Below are 17,111 nucleotides of genomic sequence, written 5' to 3' on the forward strand. Positions count from 1 at the left end.
AGGAGCCGGTAAGGAGAAAAATAAATGGGCTTCTGAGCAGGATCCTCATCGCACAGTGTAGAGACCGTTATAAAGCCCATCTTCAACTATTTCTGGATAACGCCATCACTAGTCAGTCACTCCAGACAGACGCAAGGGCTGCTACAGGCAGGCCACAAGCACAGGGGCCACCTAGGATGCCCAGAGACAAACCAGAGTACTCCATCCAGAAAAGGCCTTGGGGTACAGGCAAGCCTGGGCACTAGGATTCAGTGCTAGGACAGGAGACTGGCTGAGCTTGACTTGAGAGAGGGCCAGTTAAGATCCAGCCCCCAGGCCTGGTATGAGCACTACCAGAGTATGCACCTGCAGTGACCCAGGCATTTGGTTCTCCCATGACAAACGGAACCTTCACACGGAGGGGAAAACCCCAAACCAGATACTAAGAGTGAACATTCAATACCCCAATGTCACTCTCTGCCAGAAACTCCACAGGCATTTACTCCTGACCCAGATGCCCATGATCAAACCGATACTCTTCTTGTTAGGGAGAAAAGTATGTCTGGGCGAGAGTCTGCTTTTTAAAATTTCTTTCAGGGAATTCTCAAAATTGGGCAATAAGGGAAAACTGCAGCAGCCTATAAAAGTGATAACGTTACAAGTCACCATGTAGTCTTTTCACACCAAACCAGGCTTTGCTGGCAGTCTAGGCATAAGCTAAAAACGCAGAACCCCTAAGTATGGTGGTACATGCTTCTGATTCCATGAGACAGGACCACTGTCAGTTCAACGTCAGCCTGGACTAGGTGCTGAGACCCTCTCTCAAAACGGTAAACAGACAGGGCTGGAGAGGAGGCTCAGATGATAGATTGCTTGCTGCATGGGGAAGAGACTTCACACAAGGCTGCCCAGATTCGGCCTCAGGGACACAGGTGGCCCTCCCATCTCTTAAACGTGTTCGGTCCTGGGACAGAGAAGTCTGAAAGAGCGGGAAGAACAAGGTCCAGTGAGAGAGCCTTGTCACATCGCAGCAGCCCTGCCCCTGCCCCGGCAACGGTGACAAAGAAGACATTATCAGAAAGAGACCACTGTGTGTGTACTCATGGTGACTGGTGACCACGCTGGACAGGGGCGCTCGTGTAGAAAAGTCCACAGTCCCTCCATCACAGTGAGCAGCAGAGGAGTTTCAGGCCTGGGGGTTTGCTCCGCACCACACAGCAGATCAGTCAACAGCCGTGTATTAATGATACGGGCGCAATGGCAGATGCTTTAAGGTCCAAAGAAAAAAGAAACAGTATCAAAATAGTCAAAAGCCTATCTCTGGGATGCGGAATTCCAGGCAAGGGCTCCCATTTTCTATAAATGTCTCCTTAAAAAAAAACAAACAAACAAAAAAAAAAAACTTTCAAGCTATAATTATTTTTATTTATTTTTTTGAATTATAGCATAATTACATCTTTTTCCCCTTCCCTTTCCTCCCTCCAAACCCTTCCATGTACCGCACACCTTGCTGCCATTCAAATTCCTGGCCTCTCTTTTCTTTAATTACACACACACACACACACACACACACACACACACAGAGGTATGTGAATATACATATATTCCTTAATACATAAAAACAACCTGCTTAGTCTGTATAATATTACTTATATTTATATCAACCATTTGTTGATAACCATTTATTGTTCGATAACCATTTAGTATGCTCTTCCCTGGAGACTATTTCTCCTGCCCTCAGCAATCCTCAGCTGCCTGAAGTTCTCTGTGCATGGCTGAGGCCTCCTGCTCTTTCCCCCATCCACATTAACACATCTATTGGTATCATCTCGGCTGGGTCCTGTTTAGGCGTGTTGGCAATACTTCATGGGTGTAGCTTCTCTGAAATTTCTAGGAGACACAATTTCACAGCAAAGTTCCTGTCCCTTTGACTCTATCTTCTAAAGTTTCACTAAGAACATTTTTACTTTCTAAAATTAAGGAAGAGACTTAGATTTTCTTTGGGAGAAACCAAACTGCTTCCTTTTTCTCTCCTCTGCAGGGCTCTGTATGGATGGCCTCTGCTGGTTCTCACATCTGTATGGATGGCCTCTGCTGGTTCTCACCTCTGCAGGGCTCTGTATGGATGGCCTCTGCTGGTTCTCACATCTGCATGGATGGCCTCTGCTGGTTCTCACATCTGTATGGATGGCCTCTGCTGGTTCTCACATCTGTATGGATGGCCTCTGCTGGTTCTCACATCTGTATGGATGGCCTCCACTGGTTCTCTCCTCTGTACTGCTCTGCATGGATGGCTTCTGCTGGTTCTCACATCTGCATGGATGGCCTCTGCTGGTTCTCACATCTGTATGGATGGCCTCCACTGGTTCTCTCCTCTGTACTGCTCTGCATGGATGGCCTCTGCTGGTTCTCACATCTGTATGGATGGCCTCTGCTGGTTCTCACATCTGTATGGATGGCCTCCACTGGTTCTCTCCTCTGTACTGCTCTGCATGGATGGCCTCTGCTGGTTCTCACATCTGTATGGATGGCCTCTGCTGGTTCTCACATCTGCATGGATGGCCTCTGCTGGTTCTCTCCTCTGTACTGCTCTGCATGGATGGCTGCTGCAGGGTTCTGCTGGCCTACACTGGTTCTCTCTGAGCCTCTGGTCTTACATTAGACCCACTCTAATTATCTTCACAAACTCTGGTGTTGGGTCAATAAATATTTCCTCCTTCCTGAGCAACCCACTAAAGGAACCCAAATGGATATGGCCTTCCCCACCATTTCAAGGCGATGCACCCTACGGAGCCACAAGGGGCCACACTGCTGGCATCTCTGCCCTTCTTTAACTACCCAGAGACAGGAGAGAGGTCTAACAGTTCCAAGGCAGGACCTGGTCTTCCTATTTGTCAGGCAAGGTGATGCCGAAGTTAGGTGCCACAACAGACCCAAGGCAGCTCAGCAAGTACAGTGAGAGAGCAGAGCTTAAGCCTAGGCCCGAGGCCACACCTCGAGCCGGAACACTCCAGCAGCTCTGTCTCCACTAGGCACCCACAGCATCTACAGCAGAGACCCTATGGCAGCTGCTCCTCCTCAGCAGTGGGAGGTGACAGGGCAAGAGAGAATTCCCAAGGGTGGGGACCCTATGCTTGAGAACTGAACGAGGCCCAGGAACTGAGTGGTCCAAGAACATCCACGGGGATGGGCATGGTCTCTTACACAACCATTGTCCTTCAGTTCCTCACACTCAGCTGTCACGCACAGGTTCGTGTGACACGCCCACATTCACTGTCACATACACTCGCTCTCACATGCTGACACATGCCACATACCCAGTCTCTCATCAACACACTCTCTGACACCGAGTCACACCTTCTCTCCCCCATTCCCACACATGGCTACTCAGACACACGCCACATGGGCACTCTCTTACACCTCACACTCATGCATCTGTCTCCCCCACAGCCTCCCACACTGTCATGCATTCACATTCACACACTGACCTCCATATTGACATGGCCTCTGCCTGCACACCTGTAAGAGGCAAGGCTTGGGTTTTGTGCTCTCCATACTGGGGTGGGTGGGCACTTCAGCACCCCCACCCCACTTCTGCGGGTCCACACTCCTGGGTGCTACAAGACTCCCCATTTGAAGGCTGCTATCAGGAAGTAGGGTGCTGGGCATTCCTAGAAATGCACTTCTTCCCAGATGAGGAATCCCCAGCATTTCCACTTCCAGGGGTTACGGAGGCAGGTGTGGTGTAAGGCTTCCCTTCTTGCAGGGAGCATTCCTCACCTACCAAACACCTTGCGCTGATAACTCCTCCTTAAGGCCTACAATGACCCTATGACAGTGAGTATGCCAAGATCCTTAGCCTCAAACACAAACACCAGAGCCTCAGAAGAAAGATCGGGCTAGGGACTACCCCAAGAAAAATGCAGGCACCGCCACTTCAGCCTGGCAACTCTCACTACATCAGGGCTTCTCAGGGCCAATGTTCCCAGGTAGAAAAGACACAGAAGCCACCAGACATTTTTACCTCTCACTCTAGTGATTCAGAGGCCTGGAGGGAGGCTGGCTGCTGCAGGGACATTTCTCTACGTGTTTTATTTACTATCTACTATCTCCAGTGCCTGGCAAGCAGGCCACCTCTCTTTAGAAAGACTGGAACAGTAAGCAGGGTTATCTCTCGCCCCTGCCTCCCTTGGGCTGAGCTTCGTCACTGAGGGTAGATGTGGAAACAGCCGCCTAACCATCATGTCAGATCTCAGCTCTGATGTCCATCCCCACTGATGCTCTGGAGGACTGGGTGCCTATGAGTGGGTAAGCAATAGGAGGGCAGGAGATGGAGGATGAAGCGACAGATGAGGGACAGATGACCTGGTCAGCAGCCTATGCTGAAGGCTGACTCCTCAGGCCTCCCTGAAAGAGCCCATGATGGTTTGTCAGACACATGCTCCCAGCCCTCCCTTCCCTGGGAACAGTGCCACAGAGTAAGGAAGACACATAGCTTGTTTGTTTCTTTTTCTACTCTAGGCTCAGCTTGTGAGCATCTGCTGGGGAATAAGTCATTTATGTCCATTAGGTTATACTCTTCGCACTAACATGAAAGCATCACTATGCACCACCCTTTGTCTTCCCACTGCTCAGGGTAGCCCTGGGTCTATCTATCTGCCAGCTCCTAGCAAAGCAGTTCTCAATCTGTGAGCCATGACCCCTTTGGGGATGATCAAACAACCTTTCACAGGGGTCACCTAAGACCATCGGAAAACACAGATATTTATGGTACGATTCACTCATTACAGTTATGAAGTAGCAACGGAAATAATTTTATGGGTGGGGGTCACCACAACATGAGGAACTGTATTAAAGGGTCACAGCATTAGGAAAGTTGAGAACCACTGTCCTAGCAGGACCCTAGGGAGGGGCCGCATCAGTGCCGCCTGTTTCCCTCTATGGCTGGTATTCCACATCTGCAGTAGCAGAAATAGCAGCTTTCGTTGGTTTATAGTATAATGACTGCAAACTGACTTCAGATCTCCAGTGCAGAGCTGACCCGATGGGCTTGGGCAACTAACTGAATAGCAAAATACTTCATGAGTCAATGAGGAAATGGTAAATCTACTCTCTGAACAGAGCTGTCAAATCCATGCTATACACGTGGCGGCGACATTCTTTACTGCTCATTTTCCTGTACGAAGTCAAATTCGGGAAAAGGGGAGGGGAGAGGACAAGAGGAGAAGGGAGGAGGGGAAGGGGATGAGGGGAGTGGAGGGAGAGGAGGGGAGGAGGAGAAGGGAGAGGGGAGGGGAGAGGAGGGGAGGAGGAGAAGGGAGAGGGAAGGGGAGAGGAGGGGAGGAGGGGAGGGGGTGGGGGAGGGGAGGAGCAGGGAATGCTGGTGGGCACTAAGGTGTGGCTGTCGCTGCTGGTGCTTGTCTGACATGGAAACGAAGAGGAGCTGTGCTGGCTTGAGGGAGCTTTCTCATGGTTTGGCGCGGCCCTACATGCACACTACTCGTCTAGGTTCTGAGACGAGCCAAGGGAGAAGAGGGAGAAACCAGGCATCGGGGAATATTTGCAGGCAAAGGGCCTCTCCCATCACCTGCACCTGCTGGGGCCGCTTGGCTCCCTTCCCACCTGTGCCTGCTGGAGCTCAGTTGTCGTAGGGAGCTGCACCTGCTTCCAGCGTGTACCCCGGCAGTAAAAAGAAAACTTTACCTGGACCCTGGCGCTTCCAAAAGCTCAGAGAGCTGGGGACAGAGAGGCCACTTCAGGCCTAAGTGAGCAACTCTGGTGATGAGCCTTGTTCAGCTGGGCTTCCCATGGAGGGAGGGACAGACAAGCAGCCATGTGGTGACATGCTTTGCTGTGGCAGGATGACTGGTCACCCAACCTCGCTCTCGACTCCGCCATCAACCCCGCCAGCTCCTCTGAGCATTCAGCTGTCCTTGTGTGGGCCAGCCTTCCACCTGGCCCTAGGGACCCACCGGACTTCAGGCTAGAGCTCAAGACCTGAGTCCCTATGTGCTCTTCACTGTGACTCCCAAAGTCAATGCACTGATATGTGAAGACACCTTCTGAGCACTGCCCGGGACCACCAGAGACCTTGGCAAGAAAAACAGGAGCTGAGATTGCCATGGGTCTATGGGGTGTACAGAACCTCAGAGAGAGGGAGAAGCCAATGCTAAGTCACTGAGAACGCACATGGGGACAGAGCCCTGTAGCATTCCAAGGCCAGGCAGTCATGTGGGCAGTGTGGTAGCAGAGCAAAAACAGCCAAGCTAGTGGGCACCATGATAGTGGGGAGATCATGACCGGGAACTCCCTCAAGCACCTCATCTGGAGACACAAAGAGCCCACAAGCACTGTGTCCAGGCCAAGATTGTCAGGTACTGGGTTAACATGCAGGACTGAGTCCATGACAGCCCAGGATAGATGAGCTTGCCATTGGGAATCCCTGGGTATATGCTTGGGGGGGGGGGGGTGAGGTTTAGATCACTTAGCTGGAAAACTACCTTTTAGAAGAAATCTCCCACAATGCTCCTTGGCAGTTCTGCACTTGTTCAAATGCACCAAACTCCCAATTGTGGATGTGGTTGGTACAAAACCCTTCCTCACGGGTCTCATTCAGCTGTGTCCTTCAATGCTGCCATGGGCCATGCAGATGCTTCTTAGTGTCACCTGGCCTTTCTGGAAAGAGGGAGAGGGGTGCCGAGCAGGAGACATCAGGACACCCACACTGACTTTTCAGGGTAGAATCCTCTCCTTGGTGGGGTACATGGCCCACTCTGTTGCTAAAATAAAGCTACCAGTCCTAGCGGGAGGCAGCTGATGGGGCAATACCACTGGCTGTCCTCTACATCCTGCACAGCAAGGCCCCAAACTCTGGCCCCATTGGAACCAACCTAGGAGAACATCCCAGCCTCAATGAGTCATGGGAGGAGTGACTAGATACACATCTACGTTCAAAACTGTGATTGTAAACATGTGGTTCTGCAGCAGTATGTCACTAAGATCCCCCAGGGTGGGCTTTACCCTTCTTCTTCTACACCTGCCTCTTCCCTTGGAGTCAGGACATGAATGTCAAGCTCTCAGCTTGTAAGCACTGCAGGTCTGAACCCAGGAGTCATTAACTGAGCATCAAGTACTTCAAACACTTGGGCTGTACCAGGCCAGTCAGCCTCCCTTTGCAGCCAGAAGCACGAGTGGGCATCATGAGCACCAGCATCCAGAAAGCCCATGGGTGGTCACAGAGTGCAGTGCAAAGAATGGATGGAGTCAACGTCTTAGCAAGAAATCAGTGTGTAACACCGAGATGATGGTGGACTCATGGACTCTTAGCAGCACTCTGCACAGGCATGCAGTGAAATGGATATGCTAACTTGCTTGACCACACTGAGTACCTCAATGGTGTATATCAGAATGCACTGAGCATCTTACATAGACACAGAAACAAGCATAACTAATAAAAAGGACAGGGAACAGGTCCTAGAACGTGATCCATTTTCAAACATGGTCTTTATTTTCTACCTGGGACCCTGGAGAAGGAAGCACCCATAAGTGATTAATTCTTCTCTACAGGATCATGTAAGAACAAAAAAGCAAGCCTGGCACCACATGGCATGTGGGTGGTTTCGGAAACTCCCTCACATTCCTGGGAATGAAAACAAATACCATGAGGTATTTCTGCTGAGGTGGGGGCCTCCTGATTTCAGCTCACTTGGATAAATAAGCATAACCTCTACAGACAGTGACTGGACAAAGGCTGGTGTGATGAGGACAGTTCAGCTCAAGTGTTCCCTGAAATGAACTGAAGAGTTCTCTTTCGGCAAGCTGAACAGAGACAGGCTCAGTGGCCCCAGTCACCTGGTGGGCATGTTCCTCAAGAGCAGGTGGCACGAATGGGTAGGACATTGGCAGCCCAAGTGCTGAGTGACATGTCAGGAAGAGGGCAGGAAAGCCCTCTGGGTATACACAGGGCCATCCCCTCTTCCCAGTCTCTGTTCCTAACCTGCTCCTAACAGGGAAAGGAGACTTCTGCAAAGTTATGACAGAGGAAGGAAATGGAACTGAAGATGTGTTCCCCTGGGAATCCTGCAAGTGCTTGATTAGGTGAAGGTATATTTGAAAGGGAGATAACATATCCCCAAATCTGGGAAGAACATCTTTCTCATGCAACAATTATCTACCACAATGCTGAATGAACTCTGCGTAGAGTTGTAAAGAGTTCCAAGCTACAAAGGGGATTCTGGTAACGTCAACCATCACTCACATCTGAGAGATTCCACTCACCAGGAGGGTTTCGGGACGCAGTTCTGATTCCTCCCTTTTATGTTTAAGTAACCTCCTCTACTACAGCTACAGAGGGCAAGACACTTCCCTCAGTCAATGCCCATGTCATGGCACAAAGGCCATGTGGTAGAACCAGAAATGACAGCACACGGCTGACCTCACCAAGCTTGGGAACTGTCAGAGCCTCTTTATCCTGATGGAGACAAAGGATTTGATCTCCATCACATGGAAGACCACAAAAGGCAGTTCTCCCTGAGGATGGCCTTCCCAGAACCTGGGTCCCTTATGAGATAACAGACCACATGTTTCTACTACATTGAGAGCTCCAAGTTTCTGAAGATGACCCTGTCCACCGACGGGCTGGTTAGTCTTCAAAGAGACTTTAAAACATCTAAGTGGCACTTTCCTAGCAAACTCAGCAAGAACTGCCCCATGGCCCAGTAAATCCACATTTAGTGAGAAGCAAATAGGTATTCCAACAGGTATGTATGCATCCACAGGCATAACAATATTCACAATAGCCAAAAATGCTGATGGAATCCTAGTGTCTGAAGACAGATGAACTATGGAGTATTGTTTAGCCATAAACAAGAATGAGTCTCCAACAGTCACAGACCTTTGAAAATAATGTAAAAAGAAACCAGCCAAGAAGGGCCACATCATATACACTTGCATTTATATAAAAAGCAAGAACATCTAGGGAGACAGGAAGGTTAGCATGCAGAGGGCTGAGGTTGGGTGGGTGGAAAGGGAGTGCTAATGGGTAGAAGTCTTCTCTGGGGGGAATGGGGACAGTTCAGAAACCACATAATGGAAGTGGCTGTACAATGTGTAGCATTGCTAGAAGCACTGTGACCCAGTAGCTCCTTACCCCTGCAGGGACAAATCCCCAGGCAGAGCTGGAAGCAAACACAACCCACGGCATTTTCATGCACCTAGTCCCACCCTTCTGATGTCTCTGAGCCATGACCCCTGACTCATAACCGAGTCCTACCCACAGTGTCCCCTGTCACATCCACCTTCGCCATGGATGGGACAGCGATTGTATAGACAAGCCTTAAGCTGCCCAAGGGTCCATGGCTCACCCTTGGGGCTCCTTGAACACAAGTCTGAACCTGTGGTGGGGCCCACCCTGCCCATCCAGCATTATTTCCTGACACCTCTGCTGGTACTTGTTGTTTAGCACTAACTAGGCTTCCCCCAACATCCCTTTGGGAACATCTACCTGGCCAGTATCCCTGCCAGGCCTGGCTATGAGGGTCTCATGGAGCACCCCCTAGATTCCTTGACTTGCTAGTGGTGACGGTGACTGAAAGGTGTTAGCGAAGGTAAATCGTGTGGGGCTCTCCTCTTCCACGTGTCTCTGGTCCCTGCCATCAGAAGCACACAAGGGCTGGCTTTTGAAGCTTCACACACTCCTCCCACAGCACAGGCAGGAAGGCTAGGATGCTATCTGCAAGAAGTGCCTGCCAGGCTCCTGTCACCAGGGCACTGAGCCTAATGTAACAAAAATGAAGTATTTTATTAACAGCATGAAGCAAGAAGTCCCCAAGGTATGGATTTAGCAGCCAGCCTTTTGTCATGCATAGAAGGACAGGCTTCGTACTCTGGCTCACGTCTCTGGTTACCCAGGCAGCCCGGCCATTCCACTGCCGCTTAAAGGCTGTGATCCAGGAAAGCTGCCCACTCACAGGCTGAATTGGAGTTGGGGGAGGCAGAGGCTGGGGTTCTGGCAATGAAGCAACATCTGGGGCTCTCAAATAAGGTACAGTCAGAGTCCATCACACCAGAGTGAGGGAGCAGTCTTACTGGGGAGTGGGCACTTCGAGGCAGCAAAATCCCCAAATGAACTGCTTGCCCTCACCTGGTTTTAGGCGGGATGTAACACTGTAGTCAGCACAAACAGTGCTCAGTGGGTCTCGGGTGCCAAAGCTGGCTCCTCACCCCGGCCAGCCTCTCTGGTCCTACAGTGGAGATGGGGTACCTCATAAATCCCGACCATCCTCACCTCAGTGTCCGTCTGGCAGAGCAGCTAGGGAGGGAGGCTCTGCACTGTCGCCTGACGAGAAGTTCTCTGTTCACAGATATCTCTGCAGCGTTTACCCCAGTCCAGAAACCACAGCCTGCTGGTGAGGGGACCGACTACAGCAGAACAAGGGCATGGCCAAGAGATACAGAGTTGACAGGTGGACAGAGGGAGTACTCAGAGGGGATTAATACTGTCGTCATCATGACCACCCCTGCACGACCACCATGATCACAGTCACCATTACCACCACCATCACTATAGTCACCTTCACCACTGCTACCACCAACATCACCACTTCCACCACCAATACCACCACTACAGTCATGATTCTCACCACTACCACCATCATCGTCACTACCACCACCATCATCACCACCACCATCACCATCACTACCACCACCATCACTACCACCACCATCACCATCACTACCACCACCATCACCATCACTACCACCACCATCATCACCATCACCACCATCACTACCACCAGCACCACCAGCACCATCATCATCACTACCACTACCATCACCATTACCACCACCATCATCACCATCACCACCATCATCATCACCATCAACACCACCACCATCACCACCACCATCATTTCTGCCTCTTCTTACAAATGGCATGACTCTCTATGGAGGAAATTCCACAAAAATTACCAAACAAACATCCCCAAACCAACCAGCAACAACAAAAGAATACTTCTAGAAAAGAAAGTCCAGCAGAATGAATTTCTAGCTAGACCAAAAATCCCATGTTAGCTTTCATCGCCAACAAATAGCAGCGATAACTACACTGGAAAGAATAAGTACAAAGGTTCATTTTGGCACAGGACTTTATAGACTTCAGTCTATAATCAGTTGGCTCTATTGCTTCGGTCCTAAAGCTATCACAGTAGAGGAGCATAGCAAAGTCAAATCATTATTCACAGCCAGAGAGCAAAGGAGAAGAGAAAAAGAAGGACAGGACTTCTACTATTCTCTTCAAAGGCACACCCTCAACCACCTAAAGACCTGCTAGGCCCCGCTGTTTAAAGTTTCCACCGTATCCCAATGGCACCTTCAGGGAGCAAGTATTTATCACGTGGACCTTTGGAAGGCATGTAAGATCCGAACTACTATGTTTTCCATCAGCACCATCACTGTATCCATCACCTGCACTAGCTGCAGCCATGGAAGTACCATTATTTCTACCGCACTCTGAGAGAAACACCTCAGATGCACTCAGCCTTCAAATGTGGTCTCTTTTCAGAAATAACCAGACCCACCCACAGAGGGGGCAGACTGCCTGCCGCTCGCTGCCTTCAGAGCTGGTGTGAGTCGAGCTACACAGTTCTGCGGGAATACTACAATCCTCAGGAGGAGTTCCGGCAGAGTCGTTGCTCTCAACTCCTTACTACAAGATGGCAGCTTTCTCCAATTCAAAACGTGACCTGGAAAGTGAAGGATCTTACTGACTTGGGAATGCTAAAGCCCCAGCCAGTATCCTAGAGTGGATCTGAATCTCTAGCCAGAATTGAGAGCTCAGTAGGAGCTGGCATCGAGATCAGGATGGAAGGTGGGCCAGAGAGGAGGAGGAGGAGAGCATGGGGAAGAAACAGAATTCTGGGAATTTCACAGCCCAGAATCTCCACGTGTGTACAAGACTGAGAAAGGCCGTCAGCAGGCAATTCCACATCCATAATGGGGCCAGGTTTCATGCACAGCAATGTCCTGGGGACGACATGAAGCTTTGCAGCCTCACTGGGTCCTTCCTACTCAGCACACTCCAACTGACAGCCCTGCACAGAGGACCCTAGCTCAGCAGCCCTCACTCCCCTCCCCACTCAACTGACGGAGGAAACAGGCCTGGGCAAACAGACCTGGGAATTGTTTAAAGTAGAGAGAGGGTTTTATAACACCACAGAACTTCCAGGGGTTCAAAACCAGCTGCTTAGCCATTGGTACTTTTCTGAATTTATCTGCTGATGTCTGGATATTGTTTTACGTCACTTATTACTAAACTTTTCCATTCAGAGATGGAAACAGGATCACTGAAATTTAAATCTTAAGACCAGGAGCTAGAGGTGGCTCAGTGGTTAAAAGCACCACCTGCTCTTCCAGAGGACCTGCGTTTGATTCCCAGCACCCACACAGTGACTAACAATCTTCTATAGCTCCAGTTCCAGAGGGTCTGACATCGTCTTCTGAACTCTGCAGTTACCAGATCTGCAAGTGGCGCACAGACACACTGGCATGCAAAATACCTACACACGTAAAAAATGTAAAAATAAATGAAACTTTTAAATTCAATTACAAAATTTAAGAATATCAGGGTCCTAGAATTCTCTCTACCTGCCAGGGAGGAAAGACTGCCCCCTTCCTCACCTAGGTGGAGTAAGTACATCAGTATTCTTTTGATGGGATTTCATCAAAACAAGATATCCTGAATTGAGATGCCAGAGCCTGCTGTGCGGGCTGTGTGGTGGCTGCCAGCACCACACCCAGGCTTCCTATATGAAGCAGAGTACAAGACTCAGGCTGGCTGCATTTGGGAGCTGAGTACTGACCTGACACAGGAAGCCTGTCTTGGAGGAAGAGCTGGCTACAGGAAGGGTGTCACCAGCTCAGCCCTGTCCTCATGCTGAGCTTCCCTTCTGTGCTCACTGCTGCTGCTGGGGGACAGCATCCCATTTGCAATAGGATTCTAAATTTCAAAAACACCTTCAGGGTCAAGTCTCAGTTTTGAGATATATATACATACATACACATACATGGGATACACACACACACATACATATGTGTGTATGTCTGTATGCTTTGTGTGTGTGTGTGATATAGATAGATAGATAGATAGATAGATAGATAGATAGATAGATAGATAGATAGATAGATAATATGACACCACTATGGTTCCAAAGGATTGTCATAGATAGATTAATAAATTACTAATCCATTGTTTAAGTAGGAAAGTTATTTAGTTTGAAAATTATACTTATGTTTATAAGAAAAGGAACTAAAGAGGATCGAAGATTAAAATAAAACTCCAGTTAGTAACATGACCCATTTCTTCAGTAATTTAATAATGGCCAGTGTGAGGGTGGAAGCCACAAAGTGATGCTCTCCAGTCCCTGGCCCTGTACCAGTCAACAAGAAAATAGTCACCTGAGCCTGTGTCCTGTGTCTGCCCGTATATACCACACAAAAGCTGCAAATTTTTCTAAACCTCAGGAGACATTTTGTTCCTGAGGGAAAGCTTTTGATTTCACCTTCCCAAATACCATCTCCCAAGAACAATTGTTAAACAAATGTCGTACAGAGTTTGGTTTCCACTCAAACCTTAGAACTCTGATTTTCCTGAAAGTATTAAATTCAATGAGCTCACGCACCTACGAGAACTGACCTTAGTCACTGCTATTCTTTATGTCATGGGGCCTGGGGTTGTTAATGGCTGTACCATAGCCTCAGAGCTGTCCCATGGAAGAAGCCTTCACTCTTTTCACCCCCCCCCCAGGTGTGACACATACCTACCAGCCACTCCAAACAACTAGAATATTCTGCTATGTGTCCAGTGATGGATCCCAGCATGGGACAGGAAATATAACCTGGCTTTTCTTCATACCTCGTCATCAGACACTGGGATAGTGTTTGCTTCCTACAGACAGCGTGATTGAAAAGTCACAGTAGCCCTGTCCTTTAATAATGGCAGCATGCCAGTTAGCTGGCAGCCCATGCAACTCTGATGTTAGCTAGGATCCACACTGCAAGGTTCTACTCCTGCCTGAAGAGGGATCCAGACATCAGCTAGGCTGCAATCATCCGAAGAGGGCAGAGACCATGGGTCTATACCACAGGGTCCATGTGAACTCAGGACCTGTCATTACCTACTAACCTCCACAAACGTCACAGCAAGGTGGGGACAGGCTCTTGTAGCAAGAGTCCTTGGAAGATGAATAAAGCCATTCTGCTAGGACCCCAAAGCAAGATTCAGCACACTCAGGGGCTTCTAGCATCAACATCATTAGCACACAAACTAAGGGGATGCTCACGGACTCTCTGAGAAGCACAGAGAAGTACTCATGAGAGGAAAAAATGGTTGAGAGCCTTTTGTATCGTCTTTCTTGCCCTCCTGGCCCTGGCTCCTAATAACACCCATGACTCATCTTACCTGCCACCTCCTGCAGCCACTTCATCACCCTCGCATAGAGACCACACCTTGGTCAGCCTCCTCCAGGGATAACCTTGTGTAGATTCCAGACCAAAGCTTGTCCCTTCCGTTATCTCCCAGACCCCTTCTCAGGATGCACCGCCGCCCATGTCACACACTTTGGCTTGCCTTTTCATCCAAAGACAAAGGAACTCCACCAGCTCTCAAACCCTCTTAGCTCATGTTCACACTGGGGACATCAGACTGTAACTTGATCCTAACGCAAGCCTCATCAGACTGATGCAGTCTGCAAGAAACCCTCCCACAGACTTGGCCAGAGGCCACTGTCCACTACCACCAACCTTGGCCTTCCCAGAAAGGCCCTGCCCTGTTGTCTAGCTCCCCTGGTTCTCAGGTAGAAAGGCCCACACCGTTCTCTCTCACGGCAGTTGGCCAGCGCTCATCTGCTTCAGAGGGTACAGCACATAGATGGTCCTTACACCCAGGCTGTCACCCTTGCTGGGCCTAGGCCCACGGTCTTGGCTCTAGATCATGGTTCTCTGAACCCGAGAACCTGGATCTGCTCTCCCTGAGCTTCTCTGGGGCCACGCAACACTCTCCGCTTTCTGCCCTGTGTGCCTGTCTCCCTCAGCCCTCTACAGCCAAACTTCTCTCTAACACATGGTGGCTGCTACCATCTATGAACAGCCTACATGGTGTCTCAGGAACTTGGACCCTTATGTGTAAATATGACAGTTTACATACCCTGACTGCTTGATCAGACCTCTTGTTCCTGCAAGGATGACTCCAGAGCCCATCCATTCTTCTAACTCACTGAGAGGCCTGACCCTCTTCCTAAAGGAACATTCCTGAACTGAGAAAAGTTTCATTGTTGCTTATTCTTCAGATGTGGAAACTGAGGATCAGAGAATCTATGCAAAGGTTCTGAACCACACAGCCAGCAGGTGGCAGAGGAATATGGATCAGGCTACCTGGTGCTCTCAGATGGCCAGCTGCACTCCGCAAGAGATGTGACAAAGTGTGTGAAATAAGACATCGACATCCCTCTTCAAGGGGCCCAATCCCGGCCCTCAGCCATCTTTATAGGCAAGCTTTGCACCTCTTTCTTCCCACCATTCAGATCTGCTACCCAGCTCCCACCGTACCAAGGTACCACTGGGATTCTAGGTCATGGCTCATTAGAGTAGAAACTGCCAAGGAAATAAGTTTCAGCAAATCCAAATTCCCACCTGGACAACTTCCTACCTGACATCAGCATCCCATCCGCTCACCTTGTCGGCCAGGGCTCCGGCCAGGGACTTCCACAGGGTCCAGCCTGCCGCCACACCGGAGCCCACTTCCCACGCCATCAGGACACACAGAGCCATTGGCTGAGACGCCCAGGGCATTCATGTGTGTGGGGATGGGCTCAAAGGTGGGGTCCAGCTCCAGGATCAGCCTGTTAAGTTGCTCAATGGACTGGTCAATATCCAGAGTGGGAGAGCCTGGGGAATGACCCGTGTTCAGATCCTGATGGACTCCATTCATGGCTTTGTCCTCTGCAAATCTGGGCTGGAGTGCTTTACCCGGACAGAGTGGCTGTGTGTCATGGGCATTTGGCCCATTGCTGAGTGGGCCTCTTTGAATGGCCACTCTGCTGCTGGCTGCACGAGTGGGAGTGACTGGGATGTGGGGTTGGGGCTGGGCAAGGCTGGCACTGTCCATTGTACTGTGGCCGCCCAGCCTGGCCTCCCCATCCGGGGCAAAGCTGTACTGGTGAGCAGCCACCATCTGCTGCTGACGCACCCAGGTCTGGGTAGAATAGTTGCTTTGCCCATAGGCCTGTGGAGGGGTGGGTGCAGAGGGCTTCCTCAGCAGGGGCTGCAGCGGTTTTGGCTCTCGGGCCCCACACATCCGCTCCCGGTCATAAAGGGAGTCCACACCGAGGCCTAGGTCTGGAGAAAGGGCGCCATGGTGATCTTCACCAACACCATTGCCAAAGCCATCGGACAGGAGGGAGTTCTGGCTGCTCTTGAGGCAGGCGAAGGGGCCCAGGTGTGCTGACTGTGGCCCTTCAGAGGAGGAGAGGGTACCCAGACTGTCCACACTGTGCAGATCATGGTGGGGCATCTCATCATCTAGAATGTCAGTCTCTCGGTCCTTTAGGGCAGCGTCTCCATTCACATGGACCTGGGCCGGCACCACGTGGCGCGTCCCACTATACTTGCTGCGCACATCAGTCATGTCTTTGTGGGAGCTCGAAGTCTCTTCCAGGCCAAATCCACTGAGTAGCTGGTCCAGCTCAGCCTTCTCCTGAGGGCTCAGGCCCCTCTGTGCTCCTGGGGTTGGGCGCTCTTCTGTCTTATCAGTCCTGGCGGAGGCGGTAGAGTGACCCGAGTCGCTGCTGACTGACAGGGTGTGGTCACCGTGGTCTGGACTGCTGGTGGCTGGCATGCCCTGAGGGCTGCCAGGGATGCCAGAATCCGAGGCACTCTTTTTCCTCACCTTGGCATACAGGCTTCCATCCACTGGGCCCTGTGTGTGTAGCACTGTAGGGAAAGCGAGAGACAGGCCATAAGCCAGGGAGCAAAGAGAACAGCACCTACCACAGTGGGCGTACAGTTATGTAAACAGAGGAGCGATTCTACAATGCACCTCAACAGTAAACAGGTGCGGGCTCAACAGGGGGTCCCCAAAC

General features: G+C 50.4%; 1 protein-coding gene across 4 annotated transcripts in view; it reads right to left on the reverse strand.

Moving 5' to 3' along the window:
* The window catches only part of Tns3 (tensin 3), a 244,712-nt gene that overhangs the window by 51,054 nt on the left and 176,547 nt on the right, over positions 1–17,111 (reverse strand). For all 4 annotated transcript variants that reach the window (XM_076545949.1, XM_076545948.1, XM_076545950.1 and 1 more), the window contains one exon: positions 15,706–16,962. In XM_076545949.1, the coding sequence (XP_076402064.1) occupies positions 15,706–16,962 (1,257 nt within the window). The remainder of the gene's footprint in view (positions 1–15,705; positions 16,963–17,111) is intronic.

This window comes from Peromyscus maniculatus, chromosome 10 (assembly GCF_049852395.1).
Source record: "Peromyscus maniculatus bairdii isolate BWxNUB_F1_BW_parent chromosome 10, HU_Pman_BW_mat_3.1, whole genome shotgun sequence".
NCBI lineage: Eukaryota > Metazoa > Chordata > Mammalia > Rodentia > Cricetidae > Peromyscus > Peromyscus maniculatus.